The sequence below is a fragment of the Strix uralensis genome, chromosome 4, assembly GCF_047716275.1.
Source record: "Strix uralensis isolate ZFMK-TIS-50842 chromosome 4, bStrUra1, whole genome shotgun sequence".
Taxonomy (NCBI): Eukaryota; Metazoa; Chordata; class Aves; order Strigiformes; family Strigidae; genus Strix; species Strix uralensis.
Genome location: NC_133975.1, coordinates 128,958,782 through 128,984,148, shown reverse-complemented (window position 1 = coordinate 128,984,148; position 25,367 = coordinate 128,958,782). Strand labels below are relative to the sequence as shown.

The window sequence follows — 25,367 nt, the reverse complement described above, 5'->3', positions numbered from 1 at the left end:
CAGTTACCTTTTATGGACCTGTTAACACCCTGCTTCTGCAGCCACTGCAAGCTGGAGTGAGCGAGTGCCGAGGAGCCTTCAGCTCGGGCTGGGATCTTTCAGCAGCACAGCACCGTGGTTAATCCCAGGGATAAACCTGTGCCCGTGCAAACCTCATGAAGTTCAACAAGGCCAAGTGCAAGGTCCTGCACACGGGTCGGGGCCATCCCACGCACAAACACAGGCTGGGCGAGGAGTGGATGGAGAGCAGCCCCAAGGAGAAGGGCTTGGGAATAGTAGTGGATGGAAAACTGCCTGTGAGCCAGCAACGTGTGCTCACAGCCCAGAAAGCCACCCGTGTGCTGGGCTGCATCCAGAGCAGTGTGGGCAGCAGGGCGAGGGGGGGATTCTCCCCCTCTGGTCCGCTCTCGTGAGACCCCCCTGCAGTGCTGGGTCCAGCTCTGGGGGCACCAACAGCAGAAGGACACAGATCTGCTTGAGCGGGTCCAGAGGAGGCCACAAAGATGCTCGGGGGGCTGGAGCACCCCCCTGTGAGGACAGGCTGAGAGAGTTGGGGGGGTTCAGCTGGAGAAGAGAAGGCTCTGGGGAGACCTTAGAGCGGCCTCCCAGGACTGAAAGGGGCTACAGGAAACGGGGGAGGGACTCTTGAGCAGGGGAGAGGGATAGGATGAGGGGTAACGGTTTTAAACTGAAAGAGGGCAGATTTAGATTAAATGTAAGGAGGAAATTCTTCCCTGTGAAGGTGGTGAGGCCCTGGCACAGGTTGCCCAGAGAAGCTGTGGCTGCCCCCTCCCTGGAGGGATTCAAGGCCAGGTTGGACGGGGCTTTGGGCAACCTGGGCTAGTGGAAGGTGCCCCTGCCTGTGGCAGGGGGCTGGAACTGGATGATCTTTAAGGTCCTTTCCAACCCAAACCATTCCATGATTCTGTGATGATGGACATGCCAGCCCTGGCTTGGGGAAAGCCTGTAAAGGTTCAAGCACCTGGTTTCTCAGTAAGTGTGCAGCCGGTCACCTAATTTCTGTGGGATCCTTGTGTTACCTTAGCTGAAATTAGGTGCAATGGTTGTGGCTGCTCCGGATACTTGGGGCCCTGTCCTCCTGTGTCCTGGACGGATGCTCAACAGCTGTTTCCCGGAGCAGTGTTTTGGGGTGCAGAGGGGCCAACACTTGTTTAAAGGATTGTTTTCCCTTCCCAGATGGAGCACCAAAAGCCTTTTGTAGAGCCGTGCTCTGAATCCCATCAGCAGCCTGATCTAGGTTAAAATGACCTTTTTTAGTTTATTCCCCCCCCCCTCCCCCCATGTTATTTTTAGCCTGGAGGAGGCCAGTGACGTGGTTCATGGCACAACCCCACACACGGTTGCATTGGAGGGGTGGGGATGTGGGGCCCAGTGCATGTGCTGGCGTAAGGGGAATCCCTTGCACCCCATTCCCTGCCTCAACCCTGTGCTGCAGGTCACTGCCAGTGCATTTCTCTAGCCTGGCTTCAGACAGTATTTGAAAACTCGTAAGATTTAAAAGCACTCTTGCAATGCAAGAGAAAAATCTAAGAGCTAAGATTTAAATCCCTCTCCCCCTCCTCGCGTGTATGGGGGATTTGGGGAGGGATTGGATTTGGTCCCGGGTTTGTAAATGTTAATTGTACAATATATCATACCAATCTGCAAAGGACAGGGCAGAAATCTCTGGAAGAAGTCGCTGACTGGTGGGGGTTTGCCTTCCTACGTAGCCACATTTATTTTTATTTTACTTTTGAGCTAGTATTCCAGGAAAGCCCATTAAAAGCTGGCAGCCGCCTGCTAGCGAGCAGCTTGCCGGAGCTGAGCGCCGACGTGTGATGCCGGAGGAGCCGCGCCGACGGTTGGGGATGACTGATGGCGCGAGGTGTCGGTGGAAAGGAGGGGAAAAAGGGGATGTTCTCACTCCGCTGAACTTCCTTCCTTTGTGTTTCCTATTAAGCCGAGGGAACCGCGCTGATGCGGCTGCTTTTGCAGCCTTCCAAGCTCCAATTTAATTGTGGATGATTTCATCCTGGCCTTTTTATGTTGAAGCCAGTGGCCTGCGTCATGCAGCAGTGAATTTAGGCAGATTTTATTTGCATGTGAGTCATTGAGCTTTTCCAGCTGAATGTCACCAACTTGGAATTTTTGTCTGATTTTGTTGTTGTTTTTGTCTCTTGGTGTTTTTCCACGGGGCTTTTTCCCTACCCCTCGCTGCCTGCACCCTGCCGTCCCTCCGCAAACCCCCCCCCAAAAAAATAGGAAAAGGCTAAATGTGAGTTTGAGTTGGCGGTGCGAAAGGACGGGATTATGAATGTTCAGGGAGGGGGGGGAAAAAGGATGCTTTATGTCGCTGGGAGGGAAGGACCGAAGCCAAGTCAAATTGAGGGCTCTAATTTGGGAGCGGTGTTATTACAGGTCAGAGGGAGTCAGTTACTGGCTAAATTGGGAGAGCTGTCACATGCAGGAGCTGTAAATGCTGCTCACATGGCTGGGGCACACAGGATCTTGGACAGCTCGGTTTGATTTTGTTGACAACGCTTAAAAAAAACAATAATAAAAAAAAAAAAATCTGTTTATTTTCCCTCAGAATATAGGCTCCGTAGCAGTGGCTCTCTGCCTCTGCTGCCTGCTTGTCCCGGCGCTCGCCTGCCCTTTGCACAGAGAAGTTTATAAATAGAGCAACTCCTCCATTATGTGCAGCTTCAGTCTCTTTATTTTTATACTGGAATCTGTTCAATGATTAACAGTTTAAACCATGTGCTGTATATCAATACCTTACATACCCTTCATAACTTATTTTTAGTATTATTTTTCCCCCTTCTAAATCCTTTATCCATGTTAGGCAACACAGTTATGACATTCAGATCATTTTTTATTATCTTTTTTTTAGCCTTTGAAGAAACTTATCTGCATTTCAATTGAGCTTTTGCTAAAAGGCTTTTTGCAATTGAAATTAAGAAGTCAGAGGAGTATTTCCTCCGTGCCTGTGGTTGTGCCTGTAGTCTCCTCGCTGAAAGCCAGGAACATTTGGGCGTTTTTATGGATTAGGCTCAAAGAAGAGATACAGAAATCGCATGTTTTATTTCTTTGGCTTCCTGCGTCCTAGGAAATTCCACTGAAAATCTGGATTTGAGGGCGTGCGGACACATATGAGCAATATAACCCCAATGTAAGTGAAAGCAGGCAGTGAACTCATTTCCCACCTGTACCCCCGTGTCCCAGAAGGAGCAAAACCAGCAGCATTTTGCTTTTGCTGAGCTCACGAGCTCAAAGAAGCAATGGGACTTCTGGAAGCAATCTGCAGCCCCCTGTTTAATTAGACTTTTAATCCTCGCTGACCCATCCCATTGCCCTGGGCTGAGCTGCCTCATGGGCCGGCTCAGCTCAGCTAACTTTGCACAGCAGCCAACAAAAGCCACTTGACCCAGGATCTTGTTGGGATATCTTTGTCCATCAGCTCTGGCATGGCTGCTTTGATATTTCTGTCTCCTCGTTGCATGCACAAGGGCTAATGGATTCCCCTCTGCTCCGCTGTCCAAAAGGGACAGCGTTTTGGTGTCATTTCTGCTGCAATAGCTTTTTTCCACCCACCCTGTAAGCTCCTGCTTTCTGCTGCTCTCCTGCACCAGTGGGTCAAGGTGGAGAAACACCTCACCTGATGGTGTCCACACCGTTGATGGTGCTTTTGCAATTTTGCTCACACTCTGTTGTCAGGTGGGACCCAGGCACTATTATCCTGCGCTTTAAAAAGACCATTCTCCCCATGTGAGGCTTGGGAGTGTGATGCCCCGGACACCCAGGAGCTTGTCAAGTAAAGAGGAACCGGCGCTGTGAGTCCTTGTCCGGTGTCAGGTTGGCTTCACTCTTCAGGACAGCTTTTGTAGGAGGTTGGTTTGTCTATCAAGCATGTCCTCCTCCTGGCCTTCAGGTGAGAAGCGAGGAGGTGGTACCTCATCCTTGCTGATGCCCCATCTGGCTCTGCATTCTTACTTCTGACGCTGAACCATTTCCCACATTTTTCTATCCAAGCGCTGAGTACTCGGGCAGAACTTGTGGGATTTTCACTCTTTTTTCACACCCATTGGCACCGCTGTCGTTGATGGAGTCATCACTCCACGAGGCCATGCCGGCTGGACTGCAGATTGTGAAATCAGTGAAGCAAATTTGGCTTTCCCAAAGTGTTCTCCTCGGCCACGTGGCGTTGAGGAGCTCCAGTGCCGTCATACATGTGGTGTATATTCCCTTGGCACCTATGGGGTTTTTGATAAGGTTTCCCAGTGTGTTGTCTTTGCTCTGACTCAGTGAAATGCTCTCAATGTTGCAAAGCTCTGCACTAAATTAAAAGTCATGTTGCTAGGGAGTGTTGTGATAATACATGGTATTACGCTCTGTAGCAAAAGTGTGCATCAGATCTGGCCTAGAAAACAAATCCATAAAACCTCCCATCAGATGAACAGCATGAAAATTGAGTGTACTTCAGCTTGGTATTAAATATGTCATGGAAAAAGACTCCCGCTCCTTCTGAATTTCCTGAAAGTCTGCTTTGGGCTGAAAACTGTAGTGGCTGCAGCCAATTTAGAGAAGGAAAAAACCCTGCTCTTGTTGCTGTCTGCAGAAGCACGCTTAATGATCGTGCCATGCGATTCTCCAGTGCTAAAAATATATTGCTTCTGGGTTTGTACAAACAGCCTCCTAATAACTGGAGCTCTGGCAAGCTCGTGAGGTAGAGGGGGAAAACAGTGTAAAAAATGTGAAAATCTTTTCTCTTTCTACTCGCTTTGCAGCACAGCAGAGGCAGGCTCTTCTGTCCTTGCGACTCTCAGCATGAATTAAGGGATGTTTTGTTGAGGGATGTCCCAGTTTGTTCTGCTTCTGACCAAACTAACGGGCATTTTGGTCCCTTTTGAGTTTACAACTTGGATGGGAAGCGCTGAGCTGCCTGCCCTGCAGCTCTATCTGCTGGTGGGGTTTCATTAGCTTGTTTGGGGTGACAGGATGAGAAGATCGAGGCTTGTCTTTGAGGCTGGCTTCAGCGCCGAATTTGCGAGCTCTTGCTAATGCTGTCCCTGCTGTGAGATCGAGAAGTGCAGTCCCAGCTTGAGATGCTCAACCTGGGGACATCCTTTCCAGTCATTTCTTCCACACAAGGAAGGGACTGATGCTACAAACAGACACTTGATGGGGCTGCCGTTGCTTTGGAGAGCTTGATGCAGAGGGGAGATGCCAGTAATAAACAGCTGAACCTATGTCCAAGGAGAACTGCCTTTAAAAGGGCAACGAGTTGAGTAGGGCTCGTGTCTTATCCCCCACAGGGTTTTTGGGGTTTGTTTTTTTTTTTTTTTCCCCAGAAGCTGCATGTCATACAGTTGCCCGCTCCTTAGCCTGCCTTCCCAAGAAGAGTTTAAAGAAATTGGCTGTTCTTCAAAAGTGAAGTGCATTCACGATGCAGCAGCCAGCTCCCAGGTGCTCATCCATGTCCGCCTCACCTCTGCATCAGGCTGCCTTTGTTTCAGAGCATTGCCCAGCAGGGACACACCTTTTATGAAGCACAGAAAATAAGGCCAACGATGGCCAACAAACCTTTTGCAACCCAGCTGTGCCAGCAAACTTGTCCATGCTGCCTTGGCAATGGGTGTTGAAGAACTTGCCTGTTGCACGCAGGAGGATGTTGGGGGTGGTTGCAAGAAGGTTGTGTCTTTTGGACAGAATTGTTTTCAATGGTTAAATCCACACCGTTACATTTAACAAGTCAAAGGGCTATTGCGTAGTTAATTTACATAGAGCTTCTTAATCTCGGTCATTAAAAATGGAGAAGATGCTCCACCAAGTCCTCTGTGCTCCTGTCAGTGCTGAATCCTGCAGTATAATCAGAAACACTTCGCTTTTGCTGGCTGTACGGCTCTTGCCTTTGTTTTTCCAAGGAACGAGTAGTGCCTGCAGCAGGGACTTCTCCGGCTACCTCCTTTTGCATGACGTGCTGTGCCTATTGCTCCATTTTTATGGCATCTCTTTCCTGCATCCACACTGGTCTGTTCACCTCCCCTCCTGCTCGGAGCTCCTCTGCAGCAGCCGCTCGGGTGGAAAAGAAACATTAGGAAAGTACTTAATGTATTTTTAGCCTCTTAGAATGTAATGTAGCTGCTGGAAACACGGAGGAGAGCCAGCTCTGTGTGAACCGATAGGTTGTAGCACATCACCAGCAAATTTTCTGTCGAGCCCTGGTGCTCCTTGGCACCATCGCGGAGCCAGGGTGCAAGGTGGGTTATGGGTGCTGATGAACGAAAAGGTCCTTCAAAGAGGTCATCTGCACTAAATCTGTACAGAAGCTGACCAGCTAGGGAAAGGGGGAATTCAGTGATTGCCTTTTTATATCTTTTTATAGACCGAAGATGCTGGGGTAGCGCTGAGCTGCGCAGCCACCTTGGACCCAGAGGTTCATAGCTGTTGGGGTGGGTGCTTCAGGAAAGCACAGAGCCCCGATTGCCACAAATAGCCCGAGCTCTCCTGGTGTCCGGGGGCTTGTCTGCAGACCTGGCTTTTCCCAGCTCCTAGCCAAGGCTTGTTACAGGGAGAGAGCTTGGCCACTACTCCCCAGGTTTCTCCCCAAGTCGGGCTGTTAGACCTGCATGGGAGGGAGCAAAAGCAAAAAAAACATTTGAGAGGTTTTCTTGGCTTTTCCTCTGTCAAATCCTGCATTACCCACCAGGACGAGTGGTTCTGAGGACCTGGGAAGAAGCTATCCCTGGGATGCAGAGCTGGCCTTTCCCGGCTGCTGCAGCACAGAGACGCGGGAGGTGCCAGGAAGCCACGGGTGCCAGATTCAGCCGGCGCTGATGCTGTTTGGCACGGCTCCTGTTGCCTTCAGACGTATAGGATTAGGTCCTCCCGCTCCGTGCTGAGGTCAGCTCTAGCGCAGGCATAAATTCAAACCCGTTTGAACGTAGCAGGGGGAGGTTGATGGGGTTTACACACCACGCTGCAGCCTCCTGGCCCGCAGAGGTGCCTGGAAACATCACCAGTGTCTCCTTGCGTGTGTTAGACATGGTTTTGCATCAGATTGGGGTGAGATGAGGAGCAGGATTCAGGTTCATCGGCATTTCAGTGTCAGCTCTCATCTCCATCTTGTGCAATTGGCAGGTCTGAAATAGCCTTTATCGTTGAGATTTTTTCCTTTTAATTTGCAACAGCAAAGAGGCACATGCTGAAATTCTTATTTGGCTTCTCATGGAGGGAGAAGGCTGCCAGGTTTAACAGCGAGGGTATTGATGTGCTCTGGATGGGGTACAGAGAGGGTTTCCAACAGGGTTCTCACTTTGTTTTCTTCAGTGTTGGTCTTTTGAGTGAGGCTGATTTAGGAAGAAAATTATGTAAATTCACCCAAACAAAGTATTGTGAATGGTTCGGTGTGTAGGTGCTAATTACTGCAAATAATAATCTAAATCCCTTCATCTGTAGTTTACCTTGAGTTGAGCTGCTGCAGTGGGAGCCAGGGCAGAGGTTCATGTCCACAGCAGCATTGGAGAGATTTGTGTGATGGGTGGTGGGGAGTTGGACCGTCTCACAGACCAGTAAATCCAGTTGCAGGAAGGCTGGGGCTAGCAGCAACCTGCCCTTGGTCGATACGCTCGGTGCAAATTCAGACCTGGGGTTGAAATCTCTTCATTTTTTGCTCTTCTGCTTTAACTTCACCACAAACCACCCTGTGTGAGATGGGGTATGGTCTCTCCACCCCACTCATGCTTTTCACCAAGCCAAATAAGACCTGTTTCACGTGGGTGCCAGAAGTCATAGAGCCAGCAGAAGTGTTGCCATGGGCTCAAGATTGATGAGCATAGAGCCATGACATGTACCAGAAACAAGAGCGGAAGGTGATGTGAGTGCTCATTCCTGAGCACCTTCATTTGAGAAAACGCAGGACATCAAGGAGCTCTTTAATTCAGACTGGAATTTATCTGGAAGCTGAAGCCAGACAAATTCAGGCTTAAACCAGATAAATTCAACTGGAAATGAAGGCAAACTGCAGTGCTTGGGAGACATTGGAAAAAATAGCCAGTAGACGTAGGATTGGAGTTTGTCTCTTGGTGGCTGTTCACTGGGAGATGACGTTTTGGCCAAACAGAGGTTGTGGGGCTGCGTTCGTATGCAGGGTCAGGTTTCTTGACCCCTTTTGCCCTGGCGAAGACACCCATGCGGCTGTAATAGGTGTTAGATACCGGGGCAGACTCTGGCGATGACCTCGGTCACCGCAGATTTTGGTGATTTTGATGGAAGCGCAGCATCTTGCATGGTGTATGGAGGAGCTGGCAGGTAGTGATGTGCTGCTGGGTCTTTATGCAGGAGGAGGAGCCCAGGCACTGATTTTTCTGCCTCTGCTGAAAAAGTGGGTGTCTCCAGGCAGCTCTGCCCATCACCCAGAGCTGGTGCCGCATCGGTAATGCAGGAAACGGTGAACAATGGGAACCTCTTCTGGGAGCTGCTGAAAAAGGCCTCCTGCAAAACCTTCCTCCAAACCCAGAAATAGCCATTGCTTGTGCTGGGGCCACCGATTTCAGGCTCACTTGAAGCAGTTGCAAGCTGCCTAAGAACAGATTGTATTTCTGTTTTGCTGTTGGCCATCCAAGACATGGAAACCTCGGTGTTGTCCATCCCTAGGAGGGCTTGGTTGCCATCCAAGAGCACCCAGTTCCTCCCTCCAATCCCTAATGCTGCAGCATGTCACTTTACAAGATCAGGGATCCCAGTCTTAATTTTTGGTACAAACTCCTGGTTTTTTCTGCCCAAGTGCATCTGAGAGTGCTGATCCATTCAGCCCTGCTGTGAAGATACTCTGTTTGGTGGGTGCTCAGATGTGCACATCTAACTCTTAATCATTTGTTGCTTGGACAAATGATCTGAATGGGCTTTTGAGAACTTTTAATGGAAAATATTGTTAAACTGAAAACAAAGGCATAATAAAACAGTAATTTAAGAGCAATTTACTGACAACTGGAGCCCTTAAATGCGCTAACTTACATTGTGGAACAATGATACCAAGCCTGCTATTTGAACATACTCTTTGTCACTTGGAAAATCCTTGGGCAGTTTTTAAAACACTTCCAGTCTTTAATTGTTGTCCTTGTTACTCATAATAAGCTGTTGCCTAGCTCATAAATTACACATCATTCATCTTGGCTGCTTCATCAAAACCCCCGTCAACATATTTGTCTGCTTCACTTGTGAAATGCGATAAGTCGTATATGACAACAGGAGGATAACCCAATTTCTGCTTTCAGAATGAAAAGGTTTATCTTGGTTGGGGTTGGTTGTTTTTTGGGGTCTTTTTAAGCACTTCAGAGGTATCCCGCATTGCCATTGTTCCTTGGAGACATCTCACGTGGTGAGACACATGCGTTCGTGTGCCTGTGCTGACAGCTCCTCTCAGCCATCCCTCCGGGCAGGGTCAGTGTTTTCAAGGTGGGAGTCAGAGATCTGTTTGCAAAAATCAAAAATAGAAGAAAAAAACGGGCAGTTAGGTTTCTAAATGCAGGCACCAGCGTGTCCTGAGTTGTTTTTTGCGGGCATCCGCAGGGACTGTGTGTATCCCTGCCTTTGTCCATCCAGACTGGCTTTACCTTTGGAAAACTGCGACAGTTCCCAAGTACATCATGAAAAGCTTCAGGAGCTCCACGTGCCTTGCTGGTGGTTGAAAGAACCATCTATCAGGAGGAGGGTTCAAAGTAAAGGCAAGAAGGTCCTTCACACAGTGCGGCGTTAGAGGTGGATCTGTCAGCACCGGACATGAAGGCAATTCACAGTTTGCAGGGATCGAGAAGTGATTAAGCAGATTTGTGACAGAAAGATCCGATGAGCGCTTATTAAATAGACAAACATCACCTCTTTCTCAAGCCATAAAGCCCCAGTTTTGGGGATAGTATTTAACCTATTCATAGCACAACACAGGTTTCAGCCTTGGAAGCAGGACCTGGCTATATTTGGTGCTATATTTATACGTAGGCACCCTGTGCATGCATCAGCTGTGCTGTGTGACAGCAAAATCACATCAGATAGGTAATCCTAAATTAGAAAGTAGTTTCATATCCCGCCTTCATTCAGCCTTTCACCCAAGAAAGAGTCCTGTAATAAAAATCAGGATTTTCTCCTTCCCAGCAACTCCCATCCCTTCCCATTACAGGGGTCACAGGGCTGGGATGGGAGCTGGCTCCTTAGGGTGCTCGTGATCAGTTGTTATTTTAGCTCATCTCCAAAAGGAGATGTCTCTGCAATGACAGCAACGGGCAGGACAGGGATTTGGGGGAGTTTCAAAGCAGCAAAGTGGAGTTTCTAACTTTGGGGCTTTATGCTCAGATTTGCCTGCGGCAAATATCAATAGTCTTGCCAGCCCTTACAGCCGCAAAAGCCTTGTGACAGAAAGCATCAGGCATCCTTGAAGCAGCACACAGGGGAACTAATGAGGCTTTAATGTGATTAGTGCCTGTGACCCACTACACAACCACGGGTAGCCTGCTGGGACCCCAGGATGCGGGAGCCCAAAACCGCGACCCATCCTAACCGTGGCTGACCTGGGGGGGGCTTGTTGTGGCAATAAAGGGTGAGACATCCCAGATGTCTGGGAGTGTATGGCAGCAGGTAGGGAGCTGAAGGGGGGCTCCTGCATTCGGGGAGAGGGTGGAGAGGGTCTCCAGGGGGTTGCCAGCCCCTCTCCCCCTGCCCAGAGACAGCTCCAGCTTTCCTCCTCCCATGCCGCCCTCTCCAGATCCCTCTATTTTCTGGCAGATGGGATTAAGCCTGACCTTCCGCCCCGTCTCGGAGAGAGCCAAGGCTCTTTCAGATCTAATTATTTTCCATTTTTGTTTAATTTTGCACATCCTGGTGCTGGCTGAGAAGGAGAGCGGCTCCTGACAGGGCAGGGAAGGGCACCCGGCCCCTTGCCAGCCGTAGGCTTTCGGACTAACACTCCATCTTTTGGGGTTGTTGTTTCAAACACCCAAATCTCTTGGGGGCCCAAGGCAAGTTTCCCAAAAAGTGGCTCTGGCACCATGCTGTGTTTCTCCAGTGGTGACCTTCATGCTCAGCCCCGCACTGTGCAAAGAAGAGGAGCCCAGCCACGACCACCTGCCTCCCCTATCCTCCTCCTCCTCTTCCCCTGCACCCAGTTTGCACTGGGCTCTTTTTTTTTTCTGCGTGTATTTTGCTACCTAGTTCCTATGTACAAGTGACGCCGACTTCTTTCAGCAGTGCATTGCATGCCTTCTTTTAATGATCTTTTGATTTCTCAGTTTATCTGAGCTGCTGCAAAATCACGCAGCCTCTCCCCACAGACAGTGCCGGGCTGGGCTTTGTTGGTACCAGCCTGAAAGTGCTGCTGAATTGCCCCAACAGCAATGATAAAATGTGGGGGTGATAAGGGGATGGGTGACATCCCTCTGCAAGAGGAAGGGAGAAAATAAGATGGGTTTTCAACCCGCCAGGCAGCTGGCTGAGAGGCAGGGAGAGAGAGGGGACAGAGAAATCAGATTAAGCACGACAGGAGGTTTTGCCTGTACCAGTTACATCTGCATATGGAAAATACGAGATGCTGTGGTGGACCTTGAGTCCCACTACGCTTATGTATTTTTGACAACTTCACTTAGGTTGAGTGTTGCTTTTTCAAATCCCATTTTTTAGCACCAGAACAACCTCACAGCATCCTTGTGGGCACAGGAGCACGCCCAGAGTACCAAAACTTGCTTCTGCTGCAAACGAAGCAGTTCCTTCTCCACCAAAACTCTGCCACACCATGTCCCTTGCACCTCTCAGCACACAAGTATGAGATGGCTCAGGCACGCCATCGGCCGGGTGGGGAAGCGGCTCTGGAAGAGGGGTGGGTCTGTGGAGAAGTAAATACCACTGCAGAAAGTTCCAGTGAGAGCCGTCGGCGTTTCCAGCAAGCCATCTAGTGGCTTCCTATTAAAATGGTTGCTTGCCTTGAAACTGGGAAGGCAAAGCTGAAGGGATGAGTGCTGGTCACCACAGCAGTTGTGTTGAGGAACCAACCTGCAGGGTTTGGTCCTAATTGGGAAAAGACCCTACTGTAATAGCCATCTTCTGGGTCAGGGGGTGGTAGGGTGGTGGAAGGGTTGGGTTAGCTGCTGGATGGCCCAAGAGCAAACCTGATGGGTGATCCTACAGATGGACATCCAGATCTTCATTTCACTGGTGTGGGTTTGGTTACTCTAGCTCAGAAACACATGAAGGTTATAGGAATAATCAATAATTTAGAGCAGCTTCCTCTACAGTATGGATAGGAGACAGCAGACAGGGAGGAAGAACATAAAGTTTTGGGATTTTTTTAATAACTTGAGAGCGCAGGGCATTTCACTTAGTGAAGTTTTGGGAGGTAGGTTTAAAGCAAACAGAAGGAAGTCCTTTTGCACCAGATGGTTCAGTTGTGGCACCCTTAGGCACATCCTGCTACAAAGCAGAAAGTTTGAAGGCTTCATAGACAGGTTTCATAAATGCTGGAGGAGAGACTGACCCAGGGCTGGGAAGCATCAGTCGGGTGGTCTAGGTATATCCTGAGCTATCCTTGTCTGGTGTTTGTATAAACTCTTCAGAAAAGCCTCCAGTGATGGAGATTTCACATCTGTAGGCAACCTGTCTCTGCGCATCACTAGCCCTACCTGTGGGAGGTAGTTTCTTCATGTCCAACCTCGTTCACCTTTGCTGCAATTCAAACCTATTACTACAATCCCCAGGAGACATGGAGAGCAGCTTGTCAACGCCAGTCTGCACCTCTCAGACAGATGACAGGCTGGCTGATGCAGTTTTTATGTGCAACATGGCATTTTGACTGATGTTCAGCCTGTGATGCTTCCTGACCCCAGGCTCTTCCCCGCCTGCTACTGCACATTGATTTGTTCCCACCTGCATGCAGATGTTTGCACCTACTTAATGCAGCTATTTTTTTCCGACTTTTCTCCAGGTCTCAACACTGTTTGACTTCTAATCCAGTTTTCTGGAGTGTTTTCATTTCTCCTAGCGTGATACCTGCACATCGAATACATTTATCACAGCACTCGTAACACTGATGACATACTGGGTAGTGTCATGGCCGGGCCGAGTCTCCTTGCTCAGCACATTCTCCCAGTCTGACGGTGAATCACCAGTAACGACTCTCTCCATACGGTTTTCTGATGAGTTGTGTGCCCACATTAGAGTAGTTTCGCCTGAGCGTGTTTCTCTGGTGTGCTGCTGAGGAAGCCATGTGCGGCAACACCTAATGAATATCAAGATATACGGTGCTGACTGCTTCTCCAGCTATTCACAGGCCAGTTACTCTGTTGCAGAAGAAAATTAAATTGTTCTTGACAAATCAGTGTCAGCAGTCACTTATCATCTTGTTATCTTCTAAGTGCTTACAAATAGGTTGTTTCATTATTTGTTCCATCAGTTTTCCAGGAGTTGGAGTTAAGTGACGAGTTTGTAATTCCCTGACTTTTCCTTTTGCATATTTTTAAAGCTAAATCCTATGTTTGCTTTTTTTACTGCTCTTCTAAAACCTCTCCTATCTGCCACGAGCTAACAGAGGAACCATAGCTCTGCGGCTGCTTCAGCTGAGCCCTTCTCTCAGTACCTTTGGGGCAGCTTATCGCTCCAGGCCAGCGGAGGGGCCAACACCCCAGCTTGGTTATTGCCCTCCTGCTGGGATGCTTCTCCCCTTCACCCTCTGTGGCTCTTGCCTGTGTTAGCTCATTTGAGTCTTGACCTTTTGATTTTCCAACCGGTGCTTTTAAAAGGTTTATCCACGAAGTGCTTTTGTCTAGTGTTTTGCGTAATCTGCCGCAATATGGAAAATTTGGGCCAGATTGTGACTTTGATTAACATTAGGACAACAGCAGTGGAGCTATGTGGCTGTAGAGGTGGGTGTAATTTGGCTTTTTTAGTGATTTTCAGGAGCATCTGTTAACTCTGGGTGTTCAGTTCAGCACGTCTTGCCATGACCTTGATTTTCAGAGAGCGGTGACCCCCCTGCCTGGGAGATGCTCACGCAGTGGCATCGCACACACAGGCATCCCTTTGGCGTGTCGTATTTACTCTGCCAGGGTCTATTTATTTCTTTATTAGCCGTGTTTGCCGATTTCTCAATTCTCTTCTTTTTTTTTCCTATTCCTTCAACAGGAATCATTAACCAATGGCAACAGGAATCCAAGGATAAAGTGATTTCCCTATTGTTAACCCACCTGCCTTTACTGAAGCCCGGAAACATTGAGGCAAAAGTCGAATACATGAAACTCTTGCCTAAAATCCTGGCCCACTCGATCGAACACAACCAACACATCGAGGAGAGCAGGCAGCTGCTGTCCTACGCCTTGATACACCCCGCCACCTCCTTAGAGGACAGGAGCGCCCTGGCCATGTGGCTCAACCACCTGGAGGACCGCACATCGGGTGGCTTTGGCAGCCAGAACAGAGGTCGGTCGGATTCGGTGGACTACGGGCAGACGCACTACTATCACCAAAGACAAAACTCCGATGACAAACTCAACGGATGGCAAAATTCTCGAGACTCGGGCATAAGTGTCAGCGCTTCCAGCTGGCAGGACAAAAACCTGGCGTGCGAGAACGGCCATCTGCCCCTCTACTCCTCCTCCTCCGTCCCCACAACCATCAACACCATCGGCACTAGCACAAGCACCAGTAAGTACCCACGGGAAGCTCTGGGGACGGCCACCCACGGCCGCTCTTCACAGCATGGTCCCCCCATTCTGCTAGAAAATACTGCTTTTCCATGGTTAGTAGAGGGGCTAGGTTCATCTGGGCCATAGAAAACACCTCTTTTTTTTTTTTCTTTCCCCTACCTGCATTTTTATTTCCTGCCTGTCTTTTTTTTTTTTTTTCCCTCTAGTCCTGTGGGATTTTAAAGACCTGGTAGCTGGAGAGGAGGGAAAAACAGCCAAGCTGTAAGAGCAAAAAATGCACATTATCAAAGGGAGCCCCTTTTATTTCATGTAGCTCTATGTAGATTTGCTGTTCATGTTTCAAGAGTTCCTAAAGCAAGCGGGGAGCTGATGCTTCATGTCCAAAAGTGAGCTGAGGGACTTAAGGCAAGTCCAGAAGTGAGTTAGGGGACTTAAGCCAAGTCCAGAAGTGACGTGGGGACTTACTGGGAGGAAATGGGATTGGAGCCCCAAAGCACAAGCATCATTTTTGGAAGCAGGGCTGGGATCTGCAGTCTTCAGGGCATGTCTGAAAACATCCCCTTGTATCTGCAGCACATACAGGAGTGAAGCTGGTGGTGATCAGGGGGTTTAGATGCCCAGTCCTCAATGTTTTCCAGGAGGATTGGGTAGCTCTTCCCCTATGGAGACCCTGCCAGGCTTTGGTGGGAGCGGTGGATGATGCAGAGTCCAGCCCAAGGCTCGGGGCACTCGGAGATGCTGCAGAGCACCGTGGCTGGAGATTTATCACTGGTTTTGTGTGAAGATGCAGTGTGTCTATAACTGTTTTTAAAAGAAGCCAGTGATGCTTGCAACCCATCCTTGGGAGAGGAAGAGCAAAGCATCTTCTCAGTGGGGTTCAAGAGCTCCTCTGCCCACCCGCTCCCTCTGTCACCTTGGGTGACAGCCACCATCTCGCCTGCAAGGCTGGACGTCCTCCTTCACTTTGGGGCATTCAGGAGGTCTCTCTCCAAGAGACTCGGCATTTTCCTAGATATAAGGGATGCAGAGAGCACTTGGGGAGGAGAGGCTTCTTGCGGCGAGGGCGCTGGCTTCTCTATCAGCGTGTGGAAAGCCACAATTAAATAGCTGAAAGCTTTAAAATGGTCGCTTAAGGCTTCTGGGGTTTTCCCTCTCCTGTAATAAGCACTTTTTTTAGGTGGTGTTTCAAACCGACAGTGATATGAAACGCGGCTCTGGGTTTATTGCTGTAACACCCTGGTCCCTGCTTCTCCGGTGTCCATCCTTTCAGGCAGCGCTGCCTGCTCTGCCACATGGGGTTTTAGCAGAAGGGTCTCAGCTTCTCCACCAGCTCTGAACATCATGCCCATCCTGTCCCCCGTCTTTGAAGCCCCAGCTCCTACTGCCGTGGGAGTGTGTGAGGTTCAGCTTCTCTGAGAGCTGGATCCCTACGCTGCAGAGGAGAGCTGTTTCAGGGTGACCAAGCCCCTTGGGAAAGGCTTAACAAGGAGGTAGGGTGAGAAGAACCATGAATGTATTTGCAATTGGTCTGTTAAACCTCTCCAGGGATTATTTTTTGGGAGGTTCTTCCATGTGGTTTTTGCATGCCTGGCGGTCTGAAGGCTTCACCCACCAGGGAGGCAGTGGGAAGAGGTGACTTCAGAAGGGATCTGGTTCCTCGTGTCAAGAGCTGGAAGCAGGGAGGTCTGATGGGTGCAGCAGGTTCATCACTGACAGTGGTGGAGCTCTGCAAGATGTGTTAGGTCTTAAAGGACGCTTTTCCAAAACCCCTTTGTGTTTCTTTGAGCCTTTTTGCACGCAGGCTTCTCTTGTAGCAGAAGCAGTGACCCACCTCTTGCCCAGCAGGGTCCCCAGGTAGTAGCAGAAGGTGCCAAAACCCAGGCAACAGCCAAATTATTCAGCAGTGCCTGAGCTGAGGTTTTTCCTAAATTCTTCAGAATTAGGTGTGCATAGCACTGGAATGGGAGCATTTGTGGGTCTGTCAGCAGGGGCTGTACAGCCCTGCACTTTACCTTGGTCTTTTGCTGGAAGATCACGTCCCTGCTCCATCTCTGCCACTTGCTTTTCCACAGCGTCCCGTGCCATAAGTCCGATCCTTCCCGACATCCCACAGGAGCTGCTTTTTGTGGCACTGGGGCAGCTCGCTCGCACTGTCTTGCTCTGAGCTGTAAGGTTTATAGTGTCCATCTTCAGGGAACCTTTTCCCCAAGCATCACACTGGGGTCAACACATTGAGTAGCTCTGCTGAGTCATCTAAACACATCTTCAGCCCCATCTACTCCTAAATGTTAAGCTGTTGTAACTCCTGCTCATGTATTTGGGTGGCAGCACGTTCAGGCAACCTGTGGACTGAGCTGGAGATGACCTGACCACGCTTCATGTGTTAGTTCATAAGCTTCCTTAATGCAATATTTGCTCGGACACAAGCACAGTAAGTCCACAGACAGATGCTAAAAAATAAACACGGCTGTCAGCCTTTGTCCCAGCCCCTTGAATCAATCAATACATCTATTAATCTTTTATTCCAAAGCAAAGCCCTCAAACTGTTACTGTTTGTTTAGGTTTTAGTGTTATTATTTTTAAATTCTCCCTCTGACTTGGAGGTGTTTATCTGGGCAGGGGCTTAATCCAGCAACACCCTGCAGGGCATGGCTTTCCCTGACCCATCCCCATAAAGGCACTGCCTGTTCCTGATGCCAAAATGGGGCAGAGTCTTTCCCGGAGGAGTAATGTGGTGATCTTGCCTGAGGTACTTTCGTCTTGTTTTGTACCATAATTAGGTGTAATGCTATTACGGCGTCAGGTTTAAATATGGGTAGGTGAAGTTCACATAACAATTTGCTTTGTGCTGTCCTTGTCTTTGACTCGACCTAGACCCAGGCTTTGAGACTTGATTCAGGCTTGGTTCATCTCCAGCTCTCTCTTAACGGTGCTGGCTGGTGTTAGCCAAAGTTTGAGGAGATGTTGTTGGAGTTCTCCAGCCTTTGCAGGGCAAGTCTGGAGTGCTCTGAAGGCGTCGCTCTGGATTTACGCCAGTGATGGTGATCCAGAAGCGGGACCAGCATTGTAAGTGATGGGTTTGGGTCTGGAGCCGTCTGAGGGTACAGACTCATCTGAAACGATGGAAGTTCACGTGCTCCTTCCCATCCACTGCATCACCGTAACTGTTTTCTCAGCCCGTCCTGCAGAGCTTGAGCTGCAACTTTAAGCCAAGCTTTAGTGTGCCAGGAGTAAAGGTAGCCTTGGCGTGGGCTGGGGAGAGGAGGTGGGCAGGAGGCCAGAGCTGCTCCAGGCGTGGTGGGACAGGGTGAAGCCCAGGGCCCCGGCTCTGCGGCCGAGCCAGGCAGCAGTTGCAAAACTCCTGGGTTGCACAACGTCTTTGCACTGGAAACACGGCCTGGAAGCTCTGAAAGGACAGAAAACAGCAGCTGGCTTTCAAAGCTGCAGACCAACAGCTTCTTGCATGAGGGCTCCAGCTCCTTCCTTTCCCCCGTGTAATTGGTTTCGCTTGAGCGTGATCTGATGGTGCACGTTTTGGTTGTCAAATGGAAGTACAGCGTGGCTTAACCCTGTGTTTTCCACCTGCTCAGAAGGGAATATGTGCAGAGGAGATGAGGGTTTGCTCTTAAACAGGCTTGTCCAGCGCTGAGAAGGTGGGGTGCAGGTACAAGGGTCTGATTTGGATGTAAGGTCTGCGAGCAAGCAAAGAGAAAGAAAAGCACAAGGTTTGGCAGGAGTGCTAGCAACTCCAGTTGGCAATAGTGAGCCTGTTGAACCACAGCTATAGAGTTAAAGATTTGGTTCCTGGCATCTGCTGGATGAGTGTCTTGGTCCTCTGCTCCCAGTATATAACCTGGGGATAACAGTATTACTTCTTATATCAATGTATGGTGGGATTTTCCCGTGCTCTCACCTCTGGTGTAGTGCCAGGGCACTTAAACTCCCCATGGAGAGCAGGTTCCTGGGGGCAAGTCTCTGCACAGGGGCAGAAGGTCTTGGTTTTACTGCAGGAGCAACAGTAACTTGTCCCAGACATTTGAATTAAGAGCCAGGCTCCTTCTGGCAGAGCAGCAAGGACCTACTTATGCCAGTATGTGTCCAGAAGAAGAGGCAGCTCAGTGCCAAGCACAGGCAACACTTCAGCCAGGGTGAGTGTCTCCAGTTGTCACCTTGCCTGGGGGACAGGAGCACTGCCCAGCCTCTCTGTGGGCTGTAGTGCTGCCATAAAGCAATGGCACATCGGGTTCCCCAGAGAAGGTAGGCAACACTTGGTCTTACTGGAGCCTTGTGTGTCTAGGAGTCTGTCTCCTGTCTGTCCTTGCAAAAAGAGAATGAGGTCCCTGGACTGGCCGGTGGTGCCCCGCAGCCCTGTCCTTGGGTGAGCACCCGCCGTGTCCCTGGTGTGTGCGCCCTGGGTCGCTTGGAGAGGCAGCAGGGCCTGGAGGTGCGGTGTGGGTGGCACCAGGGGACGAGGTGGTGGCGTGGATCACAGGTCAGTGATGGACACTGAGACCTTGCTGTGGAATATCCTGCAGAGCAGAAATCCCAGGCATTGGGACTGTGTCCGTACGGGAGAGATGTTACAGACTTTGGCATTTCGGTGTCGCTGTGCTACCTGGATTCCCCTGTGAGTGAACAGAGAGGTCCTTGGACCAGCAAAGCTGTTTGCCAGTCTGCAGCCACCCTTCCGTTTCTTCTCCACCCGGAAAGATGCCAAGTGCTCCGGCCTGCTACTCCCTTCCCATGGGAGTCTCTGCCAGAAAACTATGTTGTCTACGAGGAGGGAGAGGAGAGCAAGCAGTGCCACGCAGGAGAAATACTCACCTATATAACCTCCTTGTCCTGAAAAAGAAAAATCTCTTATGTTGCCCTAGAGCTGAAGAGAAGGAATAAATCAGCGTGCTTCTTTCCACGCACGCCAGTCCACATTCATGGCTCTCCCCCTGCACCTGCCAGCTCTCAAGAAATGCTTACCTCTCAGTCATGCTCAGGTGGCACCAGCAAGATGTGCTGGTGACCAAACTCCCAGTGTCACAGGAAAAGTAGAGATGTTGGTGGCAGCAGGGCAGCCTGCAGAAGGAAGGACTGTCCCGTGGGGTCATGTGAAAACCCACCAGGGGCTGTGGCTCCGGGACAAGCCCAGTGCCGGCTTGTGAAGACCCTACTGTCCTGGGAAGGGCTTTCTGTCGTGTTGCTCTTTCTCAGAAGAGACTCAATCCCAGCTACCGTCCTACAGGCAGATCTGCAGCTACTAAACCGTATGTCAGCATGTGTGTGCATGACACGGCTTGCTGGATTTTGCCAACATTTGCCCCAGTTATGGGCTGCCTAGTGAGAGAGCAGATGAACAAGATGATGAAGCTCTTCCCCAGGTCAGCAGGGAATTGAGGTGGAAGAAACGACAGCAAGAAAGCACTTGTCATGAATGGAGTGTGGGTTTCCTGACTCTCCCTCCCCTACACTGTTGTGCAACAGCTCACTGACTACCACTGGAGATGACCCTGTCGTACCCAGTATCCAAACTGAGCTTGATAATGAAATAACTGCATGTTTTAACCTGCAGGAACACCCTGATTTGTGCTGGGTTGATGGGCAGCAAGTCGAACATTCTTGTCTCTGTACGTTTGCAACACCTGAAGGGGATTGTGTGTCCTCAGCATATGTTTGACTTATGCGGGGTAATGGTTCTTCCCATGCAAAGTTAGCAAAACATGCCCTTTTGTTTACTCAAAGATAAAGAGTGCAAAAGTCTTAATAAGGTTAAAGCAGTGAAGCAAACAAATATACTGTTCTAGCCAGGGCAGGGATTAGCTTTGTACTCAGGAATTGCCTTCAGAAATTGCTCCTCTGTTGGCTGTGCAGTGTATTGAGACTTGGCACCCTGGCCCTCATCCTGCCAGGGGACACCTTTGATGTTGTTTGCTTTTCTCTTACTGATGGACTGAGAAAAGCTTGTTGGCCTTTCTTACACTTCAGCCTTTCAGCGGTGGTAGACGGGGGCATCTGTTGTCCTGCTCATGCCCTATAGTGTTGCATGTAACTGTCAGAGAGCATTTCTAGGAGTCACCCCCTTTGCCAGTGTCCCATTGCTACAATGTCTTGCTAATGCTGTAGCTTAAAAACAGTCATTGTACAGAAAGAGAATGTGTGAGCAGAGTTGTGTCCTCATATCCATGCAGAAAATGCACAAATACAATAGCAGACAGGACTGAGAGTGAGGACAACATAGAATTATAGAAACATTTAGATTGGAAAAGACCTTTAAGATCATCAAGTCCAACCATAATCTTTTATTCAGCTCTGAACAGCAGATTCAGATTTCCTGGACCATCTATAAATCAAAGTATCACAGAATCCCAGAATCACCTCGGTTGGAAAAGACCTTGAAGCTCCTCCAGTCCAACCATGAACCTCACACTGACCGTTCTCAACTCCACCAGATCCCTCAGTGCTGGGTCAACCCGACTCTTCAACCCCTCCAGGGATGGGGACTCCCCCCCTGCCCTGGGCAGCCCATTCCAACGCCCAACACCCCCTTCTGCAAAGAAATACTTCCTAAGAGCCAGTCTGACCCTGCCCTGGCGCAGCTTGAGGCCATTCCCTCTTGTCCTGGTGCTTGTTCCTTGGCTCAAGAGACTCATCCCCCCTCTCTGCACCCTCCTTTCAGGGAGTTGTAGAGGGCCATGAGGTCTCCCCTCAGCCTCCTCTTCTCCAGACTAAACCCCCCCAGTTCCCTCAGCCGCTCCCCATCAGACCTGTGCTCCAGACCCTGCACCAGCTCCGTTGCCCTTCTCTGGACACGCTCAAGTCATTCAATGGCCTTTTTGGAGTGAGGGGCCCAAAACTGAACCCAGGAATCGAGGTGCAAGTACTTGGTCCCTGGTCTATAAGGTCTACAGCTCTGCAGACCATCACTCAGCAAGCAAGGAGCTGAACCTGTCTTCAGCCTGGAAGCCATCAAGCATTGGAGATGGTAGTGCCAGTGGAGGACAAGAGCGATGGCCTTTTGGTGTGTCAGCAATGCTGGGGGGAATCTGCTACTGCTCTTGAGTGGTCACTGCAGAGCTGTGTTTTATAGCTGACGTCCCTTCCTGCTGTTGAGGTCACTCCATTTGCTGTGTCCCTCACCCTCTGGTTAGCAGCGAGGTGTCCAAAATCAAAACAGAGCAAGCTGTGCCCATTCTCCATGAGCTGGTCTGCTGGCCAGGATGTTTTGAGTTGATGGACCAGCTGCGTGTGCTCATCCCACCGTCAGCCCAGCTCCCATGCTGCCCAGACCTGGTCTCCAAGCAGGGCAGTCAGGTGAGCCATCCCACCCTGGGACCACTGCAGCCACCAATGTGGTTGTTGGGTGCAGGGAAGGAGGCTGCTCCCCCTGTGTCTGTGTGGTCTGGGCATGCAGCACCAAGATACAGGCTGGGAAAATGGGTTTGTCTAAATGGAAGAGATCAGGGCAGCCCTATCATACAGTCCAAGTAGCAACTGATAGGGCAAGAGGAGATGGCCTCAAGTTGTGCCAGGGGAGGTTTAAATTGGATATTAGGAAAGATTTCTTCCCTGAAAGGGTTACCAAGCACTGGAACAGGTTGCCCATGGAAGTGGTTGAGTCACCATCCCTGGAGGTATTTAAAAGACGTGTAGACATGGCGCTTAGGGACGTGGTTTAGTGGTGGACTTGGCAGTGTTAGGTTTATGGTTGGATTCGATGATTTTAAAGGCCTTTTCCAACCTGATTGATTCCATGATTCTATGATCTCTGCAGTGCCCTTGCTTGCAAGGGCTCAAGGTGAAGATGCTTGATGACACTTTGGGCAGGAAATTGGTCTGGCCCTACCTTCTGGTCTGTCACCTTTCAGCATCCGTGTTGCTGTGTTCAGTGTTTCCTAACTCTGTGAATTGAAGTGTCTTGATGGACTCTTGTACTTGAGCAACGGTCAGAACCTGTTCTACCCTTGAGACTTCAGTTTAGCTGCCCCAGCTCTTTCTGTTCCTCCTCTGAGCCTGTTCTGACACATTTCCTTCTCTTTGCTTCTGGAGGCTCTCTCTTCTCTCTGTGTCTTTGGCCAAAAAGGGGGGTGGCTGACGAAGGGCAACATGGTGGTGACGTCCCACCTGCAGTGCATCTCCATGGGGGTCTTAGGCTGTCACTGAAGCTAATCAACCTGCCTGTCATCTTCCCAAACATCATGCTCTGCACTGGAAGGGAAAAAAAGAGGGGATTCACATGGCTTTGGAGGTTGTCCCCAGGCCAGCATCTGGGAGGGTGGCTCTCCTGTTCCCATCAGCTGGGACTTGCCATTCACAGCATCGCTCGCAGGGGACGCGCAGCCTCGCAACCTTTGGGGCAGAAGAAGAAGTTTCTTGCCAGCAGCAGTTGGCTTTGGGGGGGATGCAGATGGCTCTGGGGGGATGAGGTTAGCAAAGCAGAGCTGATGTTGCCCCAGGCAGCAGAGAGATGGGGATGAGGTCCTCCCCACCGTGCCCGCTCTGCTCTCGCGCGGGAGCGAGTGATGACGGGGGGCATATGTGCAGCCTACGGCAGGCAGCGCTTCGGGGCTGTGCACCGATCCTGCCGTAGGCAGGGTGTCGAGCGAGTGCTGGGTACCTGCTTGCCAAGCAGAGGGAGTAGGCAGGGAAGCGAACGCGTTTGCCACGAGCGTGCTGCAGCGAGTGGGTTTTCACGTGGGCGGCGGGCTGGATCTTGTGGTCCTGCCTCTGCTCGGCCTGTCATCAGCCAGGATGCTCGGAGGCAGAGATGTGACTGAAAGGAGGAGGGGCCCTGCTGCAGTCCCAAAGGGAAAGAGGGGAGGGGACCTTGAGATATGTGGATTTCACCAGTTGCTTTTGGCTGCTGGTAGGTACAGATGCACGCGGGTGCTCCTAAACCAGCCCTCACGACACCAAAAGATGCATCTAGGCACTTAAATAATCCACGTAATCCAGCCTGCCGTAGCCCTAGCAAACAGCCCTGTTGTCAGGGAAGTGGTGAAGGGGGGGTGGTTGGTCTGTGTTGGCTGGTGAAGAGGAGGGGGAGCACCAGGTGCCAGCAGGTGACACGTGGTTGTCCCCAAAGAGGACGTGTCACACGTGCATCCTCTGGGACCACACCGTTGCTTCCTCCAAACCTGGTACATGCAAGGTTTGATCCTTGCATGTGCCCACACATCTTAGAGGTCACCGCTCCCAAATTCACGTACCCTACACAGGGAGCGATGGCCCCTCGGCTTCGTGGCTGGAATGAGGCCACCTAATTTGGGAACCTCTATTCCAGCAGCACCCAGGGACGCTCCCACCCTCTCGACTTGTGAAATCCCAGCACAATCACCGACCGTAAGCGCTCAGGGCAGGGACTGTGTGCCCTGGTTTTGCACAGGCATTAGCGCGTTGCTTGTCCATTGGCAGTGGAGGGTAGGACACCAGCCTTGACCTGCAAGTCGGGGTGGGGGGAACTTGAAGCTTGTGGCTCCTCCACTGCCTCCACTTTCCTTACAGCAGCCCGGGTGTCTCGGGGAGGGGCGTTAAGAAGGAGCAGTGATGGTTTTGTGCGTTATCCTACAGTCCTTGGGATTCCTGTTGCCAATTAATCATGCTTCTGACCTGGAAGCAGCGCAGAAGCCACCAGCACAGCTGATTGATGCTCTCTGGGCTGTGGAGCAAAGTCAGAGATCCCCAGTAATTCTCTCAGACCCCTCAGCAATCTCTCATGTCAGTTGACTGGGATGTTTTGTTGATGGATGGACCCTCCTAGACATGGGTGTATTTTACCAGCCGCCCTGGTGCCTGTCGGATACTGGCACAGACGACAGTAAGCTGTGGTTACTCATTGCATAGGAGCTTGTTTCTCTCCCGAGCGAAGTTTTGCTTTTCCAATCGCCCCGTGGGTCCCCATCTGCAGTTGGATCACTGCCAGAGCCACCATCGGCATGGGGCCAGCAGCTCCGTCTGGGAGCCAGGTACCCAGGGATGCTCCTCAGCACCTCCACTATTATCTTATAGCCATAAAGTGCTTGATGAATAATGTCTCCAGCTGCCTCCAGCTAGGGATTGCTCTCACCAGCTCACCCCTGGGCTGCTAGTTGCCAGCAGATATTTTGGGGTGCCCAGCAGGCAGCTGCAGAAGGAGAGGAAGGGTCCGTGCTGGCAGAGGCATATAGCCCCCCCTAAAACCGTTTTTGCTGCTCCACAACAGCCTCCCGACACCACCTTTCTGCAGCCTTCCCTCGCAATGTCATGAAAATCAGATTTGTGATGTTTTCCTGAGCATCTTCGTGGGGTGAGAAACCCCTGGAGACAATTGCCTTTCCATCGCTCATCCTTTGAAACTGTGCAACTCCAGGCTTTGGCAAGTAAAGAAATGGAGACAGATGAGCTCTTCTTCCCTCCCTCCATCAAACAGCAGCTGCAGAGAAATGGCAGGAGGGCACCAAGGAGGGACAGGAGTGCTGGGGTTTGGATTCATCCAAAGCAACTCCAGTCTCCTTCCCAACTGCACGGGGACTTGCTGTCTTCTCCTGACTCAGTAACATGCTGCTATTTAATTAACTTTTGACTTCTGGTTTAAAGGAGCAGTGCACAAAATAGTTATTTACTTCATTTGGAAATTCTTTTAATCGTTACCATAATTATAGCTTCCTCCTCTTTTTTTTTTTTTTTTTATATTTTTCATAGCAGGGGGAAGGGAGGGAG

At 50.4% G+C, this 25,367-nt stretch overlaps 1 protein-coding gene across 4 annotated transcripts in view; it reads left to right on the top strand.

The window, feature by feature from the left end:
- SAMD4A (sterile alpha motif domain containing 4A) overlaps nucleotides 1–25,367 on the top strand; it is a 109,201-nt gene that overhangs the window by 50,207 nt on the left and 33,627 nt on the right. For all 4 annotated transcript variants that reach the window (XM_074869174.1, XM_074869173.1, XM_074869172.1 and 1 more), the window contains exon 3: nucleotides 14,161–14,679. In XM_074869174.1, coding sequence (XP_074725275.1) covers nucleotides 14,161–14,679 — 519 coding nt within the window. The remainder of the gene's footprint in view (nucleotides 1–14,160; nucleotides 14,680–25,367) is intronic.